This window comes from Parambassis ranga, chromosome 19 (assembly GCF_900634625.1).
Source record: "Parambassis ranga chromosome 19, fParRan2.1, whole genome shotgun sequence".
NCBI classification, from domain to species: Eukaryota; Metazoa; Chordata; class Actinopteri; family Ambassidae; genus Parambassis; species Parambassis ranga.
In genome coordinates this window covers 8944211-8963218 of record NC_041039.1, presented here as the reverse complement: position 1 = coordinate 8963218, position 19008 = coordinate 8944211, and the positions used below count along the sequence as shown (strand labels likewise).

Genomic DNA, 19008 nt, shown 5'->3' with positions numbered 1-19008 from the left:
CAACAACATAGCTAAAACCTACGAAAAAAAAACCTACTAGTAAGCACATCCCTACTATCAGATGGCCCACACCAAACATTAAAAAAGTCTACATCAATGCATCAACTCTGTTCTGTGTGTAGTCATAACTACGCACATACTCACATCAAACCTGAGATAGACCAGACTAAGGAAGGTGTCCCTTAGGCCATCTTAGCCAGTCCTTCACATCTGCGCTTTAAAAGATGGGCGACAGTACAGTACGCTGCAGTTGGCCTTGATTGATGATTGAGTACCCCAAGATCATAGATGTGCTCAGGGAGGACTTGCCGGTGCAGAGCTGTGCATACATCAGCCCTTCAGGACTATCACTACATACATCATGCGGTGAGACTGACTGATGTGAACATAGGGACTATGTAGACCACTTAGGCGAAGCTTTCTACATGGCAGTCAACAGTCAAAGTTGACAAAAAATTATTAAAGCACAGGAAAGGGATGCTTTGTTGTTATAAATCAGATTCTATCTAAAACAACAGAGGTATACAGCTCATACAGCATGCATATATTGCTAGAACACACCTACAGACTTATACATGCAACAGCACACATATTAACTTGTGCTGATATCCTTGACAGGCACGACTACAAAAGCATAACTCAGTGGTAAATAAATAAGTTCATGTTGTCTGCATACATTTTCTTTTTAGGAACTCTTGGGCTCACATAGACCCGTCCAAAGGATTATGTGCGTGCATTCGTGCTTACACAGAGGCCCCCCTTTCAGCACCTTCACACAGAGCGAGAACAGGCAGTGCTTCCCTCCGAAAGCAGCTCAACGGCGCGGCCTATCTACCAAACAATAGAATGCATGAGTGGGACAGCGCTTCCATTCAACCAGACGGCCAGCATCCAAGCAGTACCTTGGTTCATTTATATGGGAGTCAAACTGTTTGTACTGTCAAGGTTATGTTATTTAGCAGGGGAACAGGGAAAGAATAGAAACAAGTTCCAGGCAATTTAAAATTCTGACGAGTCCTCCACCAACTGTGTTCCATAAGAACAGAGCAGATCTGAAATGAGACCAATTAACTTCAATCCAGCCGAGGACAATTCTCTGAGACCTACACATTTTATTCCCTTGAAATGTCTGCCATTCAAAATGTTGTGATAAACACAGCAGTTAATTTGCCCTGATCTGACAACAGAGAATCAGAATTTAAATTTTGGTCAAAATGTCAAGTCATACGTACGGTAAATTAATAGGACAATGTCAGCATGTTGTTTGTGGCTATAGCTTTCCTCAAAAGTGTGAGGCAGAGTCTCCTGTCCCAAAGCAACATGCACACGCACGCACACAAACACACAGAGCACTCCTAAGGTTACCCCCCAGGACAAAAGCTTTACCATCCCACTGACTGGCAGATGGGGCAACCAGCTGACATCTCGGCCCGGCTCTTTTTCATGTTCCCTGGGTGTCTTAAACGGGCGGGCACCCTGTCTGATGGGCACAGGACAGCCAAGGAGGAAGATCCTTTGACTGGGGAGGGGAGGTGTGCTCCTTGGGGCTACCACCGAGCGAAAGAGAAGCAAGGACAGACGGAGATGGCTAATGTGCTTCACTGTGCTTGTGTAATGTAACTGTGTGTCTTGCAGTGTGGGAGGCTCCGGGAATGTCTAGATGCAGATGAATAACATACTAATGACTGCATTTAGTACTATAGCTTTCTAACACACTATCAAATAGTTTCCTCAAGGCTGTAGAACCAGCACTTACTGCTGCAGGGATCAAGATCTGTTGTTTTGGTTTTTTTTTTTTGTTTTTTTTTAATTTTGTGGATGGAAGGCAGCAGGGTTTCTATCTGGGCAATAGAAAAATATCTGTGTGACTATACGAGAACTGACACACTGCATTCATTAACTGATTTTGACACCAAAGCACCAGTGACACCATCTTAACATAAAGTCAGTGATCTTGTTGGGTGGTTTTCTCACAGACCATGGGATGCAATCTCCAGATGGAAATTCTTTCAAAATAATCCATCATAAACTTTTTTTAAACTATAACTAGCATTAAAAACACTCTAAAACGTATTGACACTTATATTGAAACATATAAAAAGGACTGTCATCAGGTATACAACTTTTGCATCATATAATATATTTACTTTATCATTATTTGTCATCCATTATTCTGCAGGCTGCTTATTTTCCTGAATAATCAAATGTTTGCCAAGTGTTTTTTTTAGTAATTACTTAAATTGAGGATGCAAAAATACATAATACATATACTACATATACATTTGGTGCTACTGTATAAATTAAAAGTTTTGACAACTATAAAGAATTTTTTGTGTGTGTAGAAGGTTAAGAAAAAAACAATTTAAAAACAATTTATTCTTCATTTTGGCAAAGGGCACTAAAAATATGCAATGTGTATTCATGGATATTTAACTATTTTTTTACCGTTATAGCAAGACAAGCACATAAAATACATTTTGCAAACTTCACCGCCGCATTGCAGACAATTTACAGTAAAATGGCATCAGCAGTAAGGTAGGTAGTAAGGTACTGGTAGAAACTCTGCTTACTAATGCTAAGTTTGACACACAATTGCTATGTTTTTTTTTTTTTTATTAAAGATATATATGGGTAAAAACCTTAATATTGTGCCATTAGGATGACTGTTTGGTGAGCATACCTGTTTTTATTTTGGCTGAGTAGTACCTTTTAAAAGGACATTAAATAAAAATTAAATAAATTAAATATTAGTATTAGTATTTGTTATATAAATATAAACTATGAAACTATAAAGTCATAGTATAACAGATGACAAGGCACATTAGTAGCATATTTTTGTTTATAAAACACAACTAGGAGCAAAGATAAAGAGGAATGCTGTGAAGTAATAGAACTATCTCCCCCGTAATTTTCACCCCTAAAACACTGCTGAATCGGCATCAAAAAATTGCCCATTTATGTCTGCCAGCTTGACAGAAGACTCACTGTGAAGATACGCTGCTTTGTAGTAGCTTGCCTCTTGCTTCTTTTTAAATAAGAAAGGTTGTCACTTTACTACGTTGTAAATGAGAACATGTGTAAGGGAGGTTTACTGGTCAAAGAGAAGCCAGGAGAAAGGGAGAAACATTTTTATGTGGCTGTTAGAAATCTCCTTCCAAACATTTCTTTTTTCCATACAGCAACATATCCACACTGATATTTTAACTTCTTAAATATCATTATTCTTGTCATTCACTGAGTCATTCTTATGACTGAATTAATGTTTTTGATATGCATCCTCCGGTGACGAGGTGGCACAATTTTCTCTCCCTGCCGCTCCTTTACTTAATTTCTTTTCTTTCTTTTTTTTGGTTCTCCCTTTCCGTTTTTAATATTTCAGTGTCTCAGATGTAGCGGCTCTTTAAAGCGCCCATGGGGGCTCCAAGTCCTCGCTTTTGTCTCCCATTTCCTTCTGAAACAGTTTTTCTTTAACCCTATGCGGCTCTTCACAGTTGTTGTCTTAGCTCTCTCCTCTCTGTGGCTCTCTCTGCTGCTTTCTTTTTCTCCATCTCTCTCTCTCTCTCTCTCTCTCTGTTTCCTCTGTGTCAGCCAGAGGTCAATGCTACACTTTTTTCTTCTGCGTGCAAGAAGGCAGGGGGTATCTTTTTCAGTTATTGTAACCTAAAAATAGAAAAAAAAATCTGATTTAAGGTCAGGACAAAGGTGTTTTTTTAAGATATAGTGACTATCTAGCAATTGGAGGGCGTTTTGTGTCTTGAGATAAGGATTAGGTTGTATCAATTTGGATTGAGGTTTGATTGAGAATATAGACCAATTTATAGACCGTGCTATAATGACCTAATTTTCTCAAGGACATTGTGCATTAGTGAAATTATGTTTTTTTTTTTGTATCAAAACACTATAATCATCTAAAGTATAGCAAAAAATGCCATTTACCATGGTTGAGAATATTCTTCATGTTCTGCTGATGTGAAATGTTCATCAAGTTGTTGTTTAGTTAGCAATGCTTGACTTACTTGGTCAATCTCATTTCATAAAGTTTTTCATAAAGATATGTAAGAGATGGTTGCTTTTTAAAATTCTTCAAAAGCGCAAATTTTACTTAAGGAATATATATGAAAAACCTTTCACAATGTTGTCTCATGTTTTACTAAGCAGGAAGGCTCCAATGAGCTCTCTAGTCAGATCATTACTTCCAAGAGTCTCATTATGTTGAGAGCCTTGTTGAAGCTAATAACTGACTAAAGGTCTAATTATTAGATTTTCCTCATAATTTTATTAATGCTGGTTAACACTTTGTGAAGACCTAATAGAGAAACACTAGGAAGCTAGTACTAGTATCTGGTAGAGTATTCAATCAGAAAATCTTAAAAGACATCTCTTTTTGGTGGAAGATTCGTTTGATTTTTCACAAACATGTCACTTATTTCCATCTTTGTAGCCCCACTTAACCTAAGTTAATATTTGGACGTTTGCGACACCACCTGTCGATACACAGAGAAACACAGACTTGCCTGAGCACATTGGGGAAAAAGGCGACACACAAACACATACTTAAGTCTGTTGGTTCAGCTCTTCCATTGAGGGTCCGTATGCTAGCTGGCCATTGTGCACGTAAGGCCTTTTGTCTGGGCAGCCTGAAACTGGTGATTGCACCTTAGCTACCGCAGTTCAAGCGTAAACAGTGTTTTCATGCCCTAAGATATACACTGTTGCCAGTGGACCCCTAAATCCCTGGAACAGCTGAGTCCTAGGGTGTCAAAGATAATGGCGATTTATTGCAGTGCGAGGCTTTCTCATTGCCCCTCCCGCCCCCCTTTCCAATCGTCCCTCCACCCCTCCTCCTCCCTCAAACAGATTAAAATTAAGCCGTAAACATGTGAGGATGGAATTAACACATTTAGTGAGTCTCCTCTTCCCACATCCCATTTTCGCTCCAGAGCGGCTGATCCCCGCTGCCGAACGTGGGTGCAATTTTAATGACTCGCAACGTTTTTGAAGTCCACATGAAAAAAGCGTTGCTCGCCGTTTGTGGCGGCGCTAGATATGGCTGGGCCACGGCCGGCCATGATTGGGGGGGACACACGCCGCCGACTCGGACTCCAGGCTCTTCGATAGGATCGGTGTCATTTTCCTCTCCACGATAAGACGCCTTGCTGACAAGGTCCGATTAGGAGAGAAAAAATCATTATTGCTACGCCTTTCATCCGCCGGGGGTTTACCGATAAACAGCTCACCCACGGCTAGATTTTCTGAGAGCAAGATGTTATGCGTTGAAGCATATATATATTTAGGAAATGTGGTTTCAAGCAGAATTTTGACCATGTTTTAAATAATTATTTTCTTTTCAGCTTACAGAAAAATATTTTCCCCTTTAAAACACATTTTAAAAGGCCTCCTTTCTCCTTAGCTGAAAACTCAAGCTGTGAAATATTTAAGTCCTAGCTCTCAGCTCCATTAATCAAACAATTATCAAATAACTTCATATTCTTTTTGAGCACACAACAACACTCCGATTGTATCAGCCTACAAAAACGTGATTTATTATGCTGTACCTCAAGGAAATCCACTTTAGCAAACTGTCCTTTTAAAAAGAGAAATGAAGAAGAGATGCTTAAAATATTCAAACTACATTGTAGAACAGAGAGAATGAACTAATAAAAAAAGAAGTGGGAAAATTCAGCTCTGTGTTAGGAAGAACAAGATTTGCATTGCACATATAGTGAATATGCTTCCACAAATCATTTATATGACTGGAAATGTCCAATCATGCATTAGCAAGGTCAAGTCATTTAACAATTTAAAAATGTGCTATTAAAAGTAGCCAACAATACTACAATACAAATATTTAACATGTAATTTGTAGGATTTTATTTTTTTTAATTATGTAGTCATATATATTTGTGTTAATGTCTTATATTGAAAAAAGACTAAGATTTAAATACAATCTGTAGAGAGTTAATAATAGGCTGGCTTTATAACTGTAACAGATTATGTCATTTTTGTTAAGTGTTTGCTTATGGATTTGAGGCATGAGCACTGCTTTGGTGGCCCAGCACCAAAAGAACCAGCGAGTCTGATCTTTAGAGGGAACAGGGAAAAATAAAGCGAGTGGGAGAGAAACAGAGAAAGAGACAGAGATGGAGAGGGAAAGATAGAGAGTTGGGACAAACGTGTGCTGTGTTACTGGGCCACTCCAGAACCCATGGACTCTCAGCAAGACTCAAAGCCACACTCTGCTTCAAAAGGAAGCCATGAAGATTTTTTTTATGTTTACAAAAACATATTTATTTATTTCTCGTCAGTCTGTCATTTATCTATTCATTTCTTCCTGTCCCAGCGCCCCTTGCTCTGCCACTGGAATCCTGTTCGATGACGCCGACATACTCGCCCACCCCTCTCTCTTCTCCCCCCCGCTCTTTTAATACCACTGCAGTTGAAAATCAAACTGCTCTAAAACAAATTGATGTACTCTTTAATATAGTCGTCACATCATCACAGGATCCTCACACGTCTGCCTTGGTGACAACTGCAGGGCTGCTTAGCTTAGCCCAGCGATGGCTGCCACTTTGTTGGTCGCTTCAATGATTTATCACAAAAACGAGAGGGAGATCAGGAGAGTGGGAAGAGAGAGAAAAGGGGAGAGACAGAAAAAAAAATCCCCTGGATCATGATTGAGTCACTGGCACCTTTGATTGACAAGGTCTAATCAGCTTATCTCCGTCCTAATAAAGTTGATAGCCTGTGGTGCTGCTCTCTACCTGGCATGGCATGAACTTTGGGCTGGGCTGGGGCCCCTGGGGGCCGTACCCCGACCCTCTATGCTTATCTAAACAGGGCTGAAATCAATCCCTAATGAGCTGTTTTCATTTTGCAGGATTGGTTACAGGCCCATAAACACTCACCTAAGAAGTGTTCTCAGCCTCTTGCTGGCCACCTTTAAAATGCAGAGTGGCAGCGCTTTTGTCCCTCTCCGTCTTTGTTTCAGCTGCTCATTTTGCATCACTAGGTTATTTGTGTCAATTGAACAAGTATAAAAGGGGATGAAGTTTCAAAGTAAATTTACTCTGCATTTGCCTGGTAATTTACTATTGTACAATTTCTAAATACTGCCACTGTTACGTGTTTGCAGTGTCTGTTATTTTATTTCATGCTAAAATTAAATGCGCAAATTAAAAATTAAAGCAAGACTATTGCTATGTTTCTTTTAATATTTCTCCTATGATATGCCCATAATTCAAAGTTGACATTTGACAAAAGTAAGTTAATTTGATTTTATCCACTTGTTCGCTTTTACAAGCCATTTCGTGTACGAACTGTCAATCAGCACAGAATGTAAACCTTGGTTCTCTGCCCATCAATGTAATAACAATCAGAAAGATAGAAGAGCTGATCATCAACAAGGAAGCATAAATCATTCATTTAATTTTGAATGATGAACTAAAATCTGGCATCTTTGATGTAACATTAATCTTCGCATTGGACAAGTCTCCACATTTGGGGCTTTTCAAATGCCCCAGACGCAAATATCTTTAAATTGCCTAACTGGATGCCCTCCCTCTTTATTTACTGCCCTCTTTAACTGGGCTGGCTCCCATGTCTGCTTGTTGCTATGCCTGGGCTTTTAAGTCAGTGCTCTTCTCTAATGAAGTTCTATACTTTATTTATGAGACAAACAGAGAACCCTGGTTCTTGAGGGTGCGTGTGGTAAATAGCTCTGCATGTCCAAAGAGTCTCCTCTATATCCCTCTGAGGGCTCTCACTGCTTTTGGCAAGCCTTTGTTTTCACTAAATACACTGGAGAGTGGACAAAAAAAGCGCTAAAATATCTATGATAAAATGGTACTGTGTCAAGATTCATCTTTTCTTAGAACTAAGAGTCCTTTTTTCCCCTTAAATGTGACCTAGCAGCATCCTGGCTTTTTTGTTCCTGGTCATTAAGAGATATATTGTCGGCAGTGAAGAGGAAAGGCAGCAAAGCTGGGTTTCAATGCCATTTCTTTGTTCAGCATCTATCGCTTTGAAATAAAATGTCTTTTAGTTCCACTTCCCCCATTGGTCAATTGCAGTTCTTAAGGGCTACTGTGTCATTGTGGATGGCGAATGCAACTTTGAATTACCGCAATATAACATTGCTAAACTGCTCTTAGAAAAAAAAAGAAAGAAAAGAAAAAGTACAGCTTAGATTTGTGAGAAGAGTTGAGGTTTGTGGCAAGAAAAGTATTTACAGTAGAAATAAAGAGTGTCTGATTGGAGAAACACTTAACGCTTTTTTTTATTCTTGTTTCATATCTATGGCTGCCACACCTCTGCTTTTAAACACACAAAGCATATTCCTCAACTGCCAATGACATTTTCATAAATTACCTGAATAAAGTGTGGTGATACAGAGGAGAAAGAAGCAATAAGTGGAGCCTATGTTGGAGTTCAAAGGTAAACAGTTAATAATTTACTGTCCTTAAGTGTCCTGTGTCACAATATTGTGATGTGACTATGATCTAAAAAGTGCAGGATTTTATGAAGATGTCTGGGTGTTGTGACGAGCCACTGTGGGACCACAAGAGTAAACATATAGTTTGAGATGGCTGAACAACACTAAATTAAAGACCAAGTTGAAATTGGGATCAGATGCTGAACCCTGTCAAACTTTATAAATGCAGTGTATAAATCTGGCTGCTTAATCTTTCTGCCAAGTGTGTTTGTCCAATTTTAAGAGCTTGGCATGTACAGGAATTAGTCTGGTGAGAGTTGAATATTGTATCTATGCTCCTTCACTATTTGACCTGGAGCCACTGCCATTTCAGGTTGTGCATCTGAGCGGATGGTTGGTATTGACAGCAGAGTAAAGGAAGGGGTCACGGATTAAAGACACGGGCCGAAGCTTCCCCACCAAACCACAAACACACCCCACAGCTGGTGTGGACCAAGCCAAGTGTGTGGGACCAAGGCAGGATAAACGAGCATTGTTCTTAGCTAGCTGAACAAACAGCGAAAGAGACGGCCACTGATGACATGGGGTCAAGGGGCATGTGGCCAACTACAGTGGGGAAACCGCTGGGCCCAGGAGGCAGTGAAGGGCCCACATCTTTACCGACAACCAAGCTGTGAGGCACAGCATCAAAACAAGCCTCTGTGAGAGATGCAACTGGGTAGTATTAAACAATGTGCCTGCTGTCGCAGAATTTGACACCGTCGAGAAACCGGAATAACGTCAGAATCATCAGAGACATTTGAATCAACATTTTTAAGCAGAGAATGCAGATTGTTTTTATGAATTTGTGAATGCAAGTCACAGGGAACATCAAAAGCTGGTGGTCCGCGTGCGAACCTTCCTTGACTTGAATTATTAAATCTGTCGATGTCGCACACACCAGCCACCCCGCGATTATAGTGTAAATTGACAAACTTTTCAAAACTACAACGGAAGCCACAGAAAGCTGGTTGATACTTCAAGAATGAGCTTTGATATATCTCTGAGGAATACACTGTGCCTCGATAATGTGGTGACTGTCAGGAAGGAAGACAGGGAAAAAAAAATATGCTAACTGCTTAAATCTATTTAAGATCCCAATAAGATTTTTTCCTATTTTAAGATTAAAACCATCCTTGATAATGAGGTAAAAAAGGAGTTAGTGTGTTTATTTAGAAAGTGATATGTTTTTATATTCTTTCTTCTGCACTCCTGAATTAAGAACTTCAGGAGGAACGCTGACATTGTTTATTTTCATAGACCCCCTATCTGTTTGTGTAAAAAAGCACAGCACCACCCACCCAACACACATGCATACATAACACACACACAGCCATACTGAGGCTTGAATTTTCTTCAGGAGCAAAGCAAGGAGAAGCAGCACCCGATCTGTCGCCTGTACACTTCTCTCTCTCCCTTCCTGGCTCACCTTTGATGTGTTCCCGAAAATGTCATCAGGCGTCAAGGAAAGAGCCCCCCCTCTTCCACGCTCCAAACACACACACACACAAACAGACATATCCACCCACCTCGCATATGAGCAAGACAATTTGCTGTCGCTCACTCATCCTCACCACTATCTTGAACCCCCACCCAACACCACTCTGCTCCTTTCCAATCCATAACAGAATACCTACCAGTTTCTACAGCTATCTGGTAGCCGGCCTCCAGTCTCCGTGATGACCTTTCCAGCTTCTCTGTGTTGTCCAACAGATGAGCTCTCTGCAATAAATAGAGAGAAGAAAAAAGTTAAGCCAGAGAAACAAACACAAAATAAAAATTGATTGAGAGGGCTGAGACCCGTTTCAAAGAAACACATCAACACTGTCACCTAAATAGACAGACCACATCCACAGCGACATCATAATGCATCTAGGTTGGCAATAACCTTCATGGTTGACAATGTGTTATATACTGAAGGAATATCAAGCAAATGCATGTTCAGGCTGACAATGTAATAGGTGCTGCTGCCTCATTTTGGACACAAAAAGAAAAGCTTCTTGGAGCTTTGTTGCCTCCTTGTATTGTTTCACAGCCCAGTCTTTGCTGCACAGAGAACAGTGAAGGAACAAATTAAGGTGAAATTAAATTTAATTTGAAGAGCTTGACAGACAAAAGAAAATCCTGTCCAGGTAAGGCACCCAGCTGGAGGAAAAATCTAAATTTACTATAGAAAATATGCAGGGTATAAAATACCTTCATATAATAACATGTGCAATGTTATAATTATCACAAACAAATCTTTTTTTGCTTCTTGTTTATCCACATTAGTGGATCAAAAAATAATTCATGATGTATGAGTGTGTTCCACCTTGGCTTCCTCACAGCTATCAACAATTGACAAGACTGCCCATTTAAAGCAGGGAGTTCAGATATATCTCATAAATTATTAATTAAGCAATTTGATCTTTTTTTTTTCAATCTGTTTGTGAGTAAGGTCTTCACTAGGGTTGCAACATCACAAGTCCACATATGTACACACAACTGATAGCAGTTCCTTAGATACCAAGTAAACCAGTGGATTTGGCTTTTTCCTCTACCTTAACAATTCACGTCTGCCTAGCAAGGCAAGAAAAGGACTGATGTGTACTGAAGGCTGGCTAACAATTACTTTGTATTTTGTTGCCCAAAAATGCCAATATTTACACATTTACTCTTCAAAAGTATGTTAACATTTTGGATATTTATGTTTTATTGTGACCTAACTAACGAGAATCTCAAAATTTAGATTTAACCTGACTCCTAAAAACAGATTCTGTTTTAAATGTATCATAAATCACATATATGATTCTTGTTAAATAAAAGACAACCTCAAGTCAAGAAACCTGCAGTTTGTCATAAACTACTATTGTAATTTCTTTCTCAACTCAAACATTATGAAACTAACATGTCCATCACCTCGTGACAAATCACCTTGGCTTCCAGAACCAGTTTCAAAAAGTAAAAAGAAATGTTGTAAGCTGCTGCTATTGTACAGTAGAGTTCTGTAAAATGTAGTTTACATATATACAATAGTACAGGGCTCAGCGACATTTTGACAACAATGTTATCACTTACGTGACTTTGAGATTTATTTTTAACCGTGCTTTTTGGTGTACAATAAAGTACAACTTTCCTGACCTACGAAATGATCTTTTAAATTTTTAAACATCATGTATGTTATCCATGGCAAAGTTGATGGGGTTCAAACACAGCCATGGCTCTTTTTAAAAAAATCCCCTTTACTGCTTATTTAAGACTACCTTTTAAATATTGGCCTAACCAAGACTTGCCATCAAAATATTTCAGTATATTTCAAAGACATTTTCTTGTTTTCTTGTGATATCAGTCACTATCTATCTATGTTGGTGGAGTGCAAAGCTTCACCCACTTGTCACATAAACATACCTTCAAGCACTATCTCCATCCCCTTAGGACCCCACTATACTGAGACACTTTAAGTCAAAGTCCAATCTAAGACTCAGCTTTCATTAAACTGCTTCTAGTGGATGATCACAAACAGCATAAACATGGAAGAGCAGAATGTTTACTCCAATGTTGTTGGTTTTGATGGCCTTTCTAATGCACTACGCAAAAAAACTGATCAGATGTTACATATCTGACACTCAAAAACAACCATATGAATGACAGCCGCCCCACTGACAAGGGTTTATGCCCATCACATGAGCAAAGGGGACAGGGGAAGGAGTGAAATCTCTAGTTTTGGTTGGGCTGTCAAAATGTGTACCAGCTAATCACTCAGAGGAAATGAAAAATGTGGAGGGGAAAAAAAATAAGTCAACGACACACTTTTCAAAGTTTGACAACAAGAGGGATGGGAAAAGAGCAGGGATGAGAAAACTCTCTCTGAACTCTTTTCTTTCCCTCGTTTCCTTTTTCTTTGTGCCGCTGACAGATGTCATTTAAAATTGCAGAGATACTTTTTAATAGTTAAAGGGAGGGCATGAGGAAGATAGAGGGATTGGAGAAGGAGAAGGTGGATGGCTGATAAAGGCTTGTGGCAAAAGGAAACAGATAAGGAGATGTGTGATACAAGGTGTGGTGTGTTTTAGGTGAAGAGTGTGGTGGTAGGAGTTTTGAGGAAGGGTCCGATGGGCGTGGAAGTGATAGTGGCACTATGGTTATGGTGGCAGTGTGCATGTGGTAGAAAATGGATACCAAGTTTGGGCTATAATGAGCCCCTATGGATCAACGGAGATAGAGGGGACGTATTGACATGCAATGCTTACGCTAATACACCTAGACCATGGCTGTACTGCCTGTGTGTGACTGGGAGCATGAGGCAGCCAGGGATACTGACAGAGTAGCGCACTCCCCGGGTTCTTCAAAGAGCTCAAGTGATTAGTATGTTATCATTACCATTCGAAACGTGATTTTCCTATTCCCTCTCGGCAAAGGTGACACGTCTCGGGGAGACGGCCAGCAGACTCGGTGCGATGGAAAGCCACTTCAAAGCTTTCTCCTCCTGAATTTCTCTCTCTCTGTGTCTCTGCGCTCCCTCGTTCTGTCTTCTTTTAGGCCCGGGGGGGGGCAAGTGTGGGTGGGTGTGTGAGGTGGGGGGTGCTTGGGGGTGGTGGTGGCAGTGGCAGTGTGTAAATATATATATATATTTGTGTGTGTGTATGTGTGTGTGATCATTAGAATATTGTGTCCTGAGTTTGACAGTGACAGAACACAAAGGAAAAGGTAAGAGTTCAGCCACTAAGAATCCAGTAATGGCACACTGTGATGGTCCTTATAATGAAACAATCCAGCCTTGAACACAAGATGTTACCATGGAAAATAATGAAAAAGAACTTGTACAATTAAAACTGAACATCCTATGCTATGTAGTCACAGTCAAGGCTGATACAGACTTTATGTCTACAGACTACAATGAGACAACTCTAAGCAATATTGTTCCAACACAGTAATGTCACACAATAACTACAAAATGTGCAGCAAGCAAATGTCCAACACATCCTTGTCAGCATTTTTGTCAAGGGAAATGCAAAGTGGCAGCCAGCCCCTACTGAGCTACAACGTCCTTTATCAAGGCTTGACCCCTGCGGTTCTGATATAACCACTGTGAGTCCTTCAGAATAAGGCAAAGACATATATACTAAAACCTATACAAGCTCAAATACTGGCCTGAAACTCCGATCTGTCATTTTTTTCTGTTAAAAATAAACTAAGGATCTTATCAAATCAAATCAATCTGTCTCATGGAGCCTTCTAGCAAATGTGTTAAGCACAATATATGTTAAATATTGTGTATCTGTGAGTGCACTGGTGCACCCCGCCACTACCACCCCTTTCTGTCTGTGTATGCCTTTTCATCTGACACCTACATTTTGAACAAAGATCTTCTTAGGAACCACAAAAATTGTGTTTTTTTGTTGTGCTTTTTTGCGTCAAGAAACACTCTTCAGTTGTAAGTTATTAACAGGGAGCCCCAGAACAATGCAGCTGTAGCTCAAAAGAAATCTCTCCCCTCTTCTTTCGTTCTCCTGCCTTTTTTCAATATCAAACACAGGCGGTTACTATCACCATTTTCCAAAGTTCAGATGATTTCCTTATTATTTCAATAAGGGTGGGGGAGAGTCAAAGTGAATAATGATGACAGCTGTGATTCAGACTGACTGTGTGATCTTCTGTGCCGTTTGTTTGGGACTTGTAAGACGAGGAATTACAAGTGTCAAACAGCTGTGAATATGGGTGCTAAATATTTAAACATGTTTTTCAGCTGAAGAAAGAAAGTGTAGTTTTTTTAAAGCAAGACTTAAGTGCGTATAAGCTGTGCCAGCCTTTGATTCAAATGCAGACAGAGCAGGAGGGTAAAAAAAGAAGAAGAAATGGTGACGAGGGCAAAGAATCAAGCCCGATTACACAGATCGGACCATTTTGTAAAAAGCAGACAGGTGAGGTAACTCAAGATGTCTTCTGACCCTCAGGCTAGGAGGAAATGCAGAAAAAAAGCAGGAAGAAGAAGGGGAAACAAAAGTAAAGCTAAATAAAAGAAAAAAGCCCTATAACATGGCACCTGCGCCAGGTTGGCACTCTAAATTATGGATAGGTGTGAATGGAGAGGCTTTGATAGGGATTGAATTACTTTTCTTCTGCAGATTCCCGCTTGAATTCAGTTACACTCAAAGGTACATTTAACAACATATTGTGCTGTAAGTACTCCTCCAAAGACAAGTTCAGACCTGGTTAAGAATATGATGTAGGTACAGAAAGTTAAAGCTAAATCGACTACAGTAAAATAAAATGAAATGGTATTCATAATTACAAATCATAAAAAGATGGTATAACACTACAGATAATCAATGGTCCTTGTAAACACTGGCATGTTTTCAAAAATGTACATTGGACTAAAGTATGGTCAAATGAAACTAATGTGTTAATCATATCCTTTATCTATCTAAAATCAGGTTTAACAACAGCCCAATATTATGTTTGGGACAGCTACAACAGAGGCCCAACAGATCCACTGAACAGCATCTAATTATGTGTAAAGCATCTCAGTTAAGTTCTGCATTAGAGCTAATACAGAGGTTAAAGTAACATCATAGTTTAAGGAAATACTACAAACATCCTTATCTATAATTGGAAGGAAGTTATTGCTATTTATGCTTTTTATTATAATAATTACTTCATAAAAACTTACCAACATGCTAAGCAGGGTTCTTCATGTACCCTAGGATGATCAACTGTAGCTTTCTTATCTAAAATATTAGTTGTAGCTCTTCAACTGATGAAGAAGTTAGTAACAAACATAATGTATGATTTGTTTATGTTTTGTCGATATTTTTGTTTGAACTGATGCAAAACAATAATATACACTATATTGAATGAATGACACACTATTTGAACCTGCCAATGTCGTAACACTGCATGCTGTGTGTGGTACACAAAGTACAGTGAAATCTATAAGTGACTGTTGACTATAATGGTAAATGACATGGTATTATCCTATGTAGTCGGAAACTAAAAAACATAAACCCTAAAAACACAGGAAGCAATTTGGCACCATTTAAGAAAAAAATAAAGGTACAAGGTGCTGTTTGGAGTTGAAAAGTTCTGAAATCATAACTGAAGCCTTGCTTGAATAACCCAAGATTTTCATCAAGCAGGTGTATGAGAAATAACATCTCATCTGCACTTCCTGATATTTAAGGGAACAGTAACTAGACAAAACTAGCCTTTAAGTGAATTCATTATCTGTGGTCTGGCCTTTAAGCTGTTCATTCAGAGTGTCCAAATGAGCTGATTTTAATTTTCTACTGGAGAGAAGAGGGCAAATGGAAATTTCAGAGGAAAAGCAGGATTTGAATAGTTATAGCAGAGAAGCACTTACCTCTTCACGTAACTTTATCAACTGCATCATGAGAGCAAAAAGAGAGGAAAGATGGAGAGAGTGAAGGACAGATAAAAAAAGCAGAAACATTGCAGGAATAAGATCAGTCATGTGGCTGGATGTAGAATTAACCTTGACGATTTATCTGTTTGCATGTTTAGCATTTGGAAATCACAAGACAAACACATTAAACGAAGCTAAACACGCCGCTTGGGCTGACTTTTTTGAACAAACAAAGATCAAGTCCTGTCACTGTCACATTAAACAAGGAGAGGGAATGGATCGCTCGACTTGCACCATCAACTAATATTATCAAGGAAGTCACATCAGAGAGGTTGATATAGCAAGAGAAAAGTGGGGAAATGAGTAAAATGTAGTTTCACACAATTAAAGTATGTTGAAATATTGAGAAAAATATTTTGTATCTGTCATTTTGCTGACTTTGGAACTAAGATATGCTGAGGTACAATATTTGTTTGCATAAAATATTGGTGACCTATCCACATTGATAAAGGTGCATGTTGTTTAGATTATGTATGGAAAGCCATGCGAGGCTACCACTGTATGTACATACAATGCTGCTTATTATTGGGACAGCCACAGATCATGAAAGACGAATCTTAGCATTGCTATACATTTTTGATGAAAGGGAATAGCAAATTTAAAGTGAAGTAAATAAGAAATGCCATTTCTATTCCCTGTTCTGAAAAATCTTGCATCTCTGATAACGATTCAGACATTTGAGGGAGGGCAATAATCCCATTTGCCATTAATTATGCCTAATCACAATTAAAAAGGTTGCCTCCCTGGTCTGTTCTAAAGTTAGAAAGAAGAAAGGCTTATCATGGGAATGCAACACATTTGGCAGAGAAAGAGGAAGGACATTTTTTTGATATGCAAGCCTTTTAGAGGTGTTTCTTTCTTTAAATCCACGTTTTTTGGCCAACATTAAAAGTAAGCAGATGTAAAGGGAAGCTCAGGGCCATGACTACTTGCAGGGTTTATTTTGAATTTTGTGAGTCTGGAATAATTTTGTATCACATAACGAGCGACTTCTTAGATTCTGAATCTGATTACTTACTTTTAAGGTTAAAAGCACAGCTGGCAGAGGGTTCAAGAATGGCGTGTTTATGTTAAAATAATGCAAGAATAAATAACAGAAAGAACATTAATGTCTGCACTTATATTGAAATCCTAAACAACTTTATGGCATGCATTCCTCTCCTCTATTTATAACAGTACCAGTAAACACAATCAAAGAAATGTGTCATATAATAATGAATTCAGGTTTAACACACAGACCAAACAGTATCACACTTTACATTCTCAAACTTGCACACAGCAGCATTTCGCATGTAATGTTAGAATTATCTAAAAAAAAAAATAGTCTGTGCATTATATTTTTTTTTGGTCTTCGCAAAATATATCTATAACACTTTACTGTAGAACTTCATGTTTTTCTAAAAAGCTCTTACCCTTGAAAATGTCGGCAGTAACAAGAAGCACTTTAGAGTGGAAACTGTCTTTTCTGACTTAAGCAACAACTCCCTGCTAAGAATGCATTATTGAAGAGGCCAAAGTTTAAAACAACATTGTGGATGTGGTTATTTGGGGCTTGAACAAACCCATCAGATCCTGCGATCCCTCACCCCAGCTCTACCATCAGTCAATGGATACCAAACAAAACTTGTTCTAGCTCATTTGTGCTGCCTGACTGATTGCAAGTCCTTGTGGAGGATTTGTTAAAACTATACCAGGGCCATGTTGAGCTGTGTTTCTTTCTGTTTAGCGTTATTTTCTTTGGCATCCATTCTTTAGTGTGGCCAACGATGCTTGTGTTGCTCAAGAGATATACAGCAGTAAATACAGAATATTGTAAATGGTATAATTACTCCTGCATGAGCGCCTTTCCTTGTGTTTTTGTGATGCCAGCCAGTATTCAAAATTGCACTGCTGCAATTTTTCTGTTATGATAATCAGCAATTTTTTTTTTCAAACAAAAGATTTTTTTTTATCCAATACGGAATTCGATACAAGTGGTAATCTGCTTCCTTTGTAGCCTGTAAAATCTGGTCCATGCCGGCTCAAACCAGCACAATCTCTTGTGGCCAAGCCTTCTGCTGTGACTGAAATCGAAACTATTCCGTATAGTGTTCGTGTGTAAAAAAATGTGTGTGCATTTGTTGCTTTGTGTGTGGCGTCTGTGTGTGTGCTCCACCAGTGTGTGTCTGTGCACCATTTGTGCGTGTGTTGCATGCAGAGGAAACAGAAAGAAAAAATGTGCAATGGTAGCCTACCACATTATTAAAAAAATGAGTGATAGTGCCAATTCAGTCTCTGTCCGCATACAGATAACGAATAAATGCCGAACTCTATTAAATCGTCCTTTAGCCATTATCGCAGGGCCAACACGCCATTTTCAGAACTTATGACGGTTCCCTATTTACTTAGCTATAAATCCTTGCCATGTAACCAACAGATTTGTGACTGGTAATGATCTGCTCAGCCAGGGCTATATGAAATGATCCTGACCTCTTTCAGATCGTCAGGAATTAAATTGACCGACTTGCCCCGGCCCCCACCATCTTTTCCCCTCTCCTATCACCGCCGTCTCGTTAGATAAAAAAAAAACCCTGAAGTTCCGAGTACTCCACTCACAGCAAGACCAAAACAAGTATTATCTCCACAAGTTTTAAAATGAAAATGAGGCAAATATGGCACCTGGAAGAAAAATGGGGGGAGGGGGGGGGGTCTTCTATTTGCTTTACCTTTTCCCCCACAATGAACTCTTTCTATATCCTGATGTGTGTGTCTGTGTGGTAAAACACATCAGACATTATTATTATTATTATTATTATTATTATTATTATTAACAATAACAATAATAATAAAACATAAGACTGCTATTACAAAAGGGAGTTTCTTATTTGCTGCAGCAGAGATTTAGTGTAAATTCCCAGAGATCAATATGCATGTAAACATATACTACAACTCTCAATGATTCAAATAAAAATAACAAATTTTTTGGATTATAATAGGTTTTATACTTCAAAAATTCTGATCTGATAATCTTGCTAGAATCTGACAATTAAAACCAATTTTGTATAGATGTTGTAATGATGAAATAAAAAGCAAGGTGTAAATAACAATTTAAGTACTTGTAAAACATCATAAAAATATAAGCCATAATTATTGTTAA

General features: G+C 38.8%; 1 protein-coding gene across 2 annotated transcripts in view; it reads right to left on the bottom strand.

Annotated features, from left to right (window-relative positions):
* The window catches only part of vti1a (vesicle transport through interaction with t-SNAREs 1A), a 96284-nt gene that overhangs the window by 56920 nt on the left and 20356 nt on the right, over window positions 1-19008 (bottom strand). For both annotated transcript variants that reach the window (XM_028430609.1, XM_028430608.1), the window contains exon 5: window positions 10108-10192. In XM_028430609.1, coding sequence (XP_028286410.1) covers window positions 10108-10192 — 85 coding nt within the window. The remainder of the gene's footprint in view (window positions 1-10107; window positions 10193-19008) is intronic.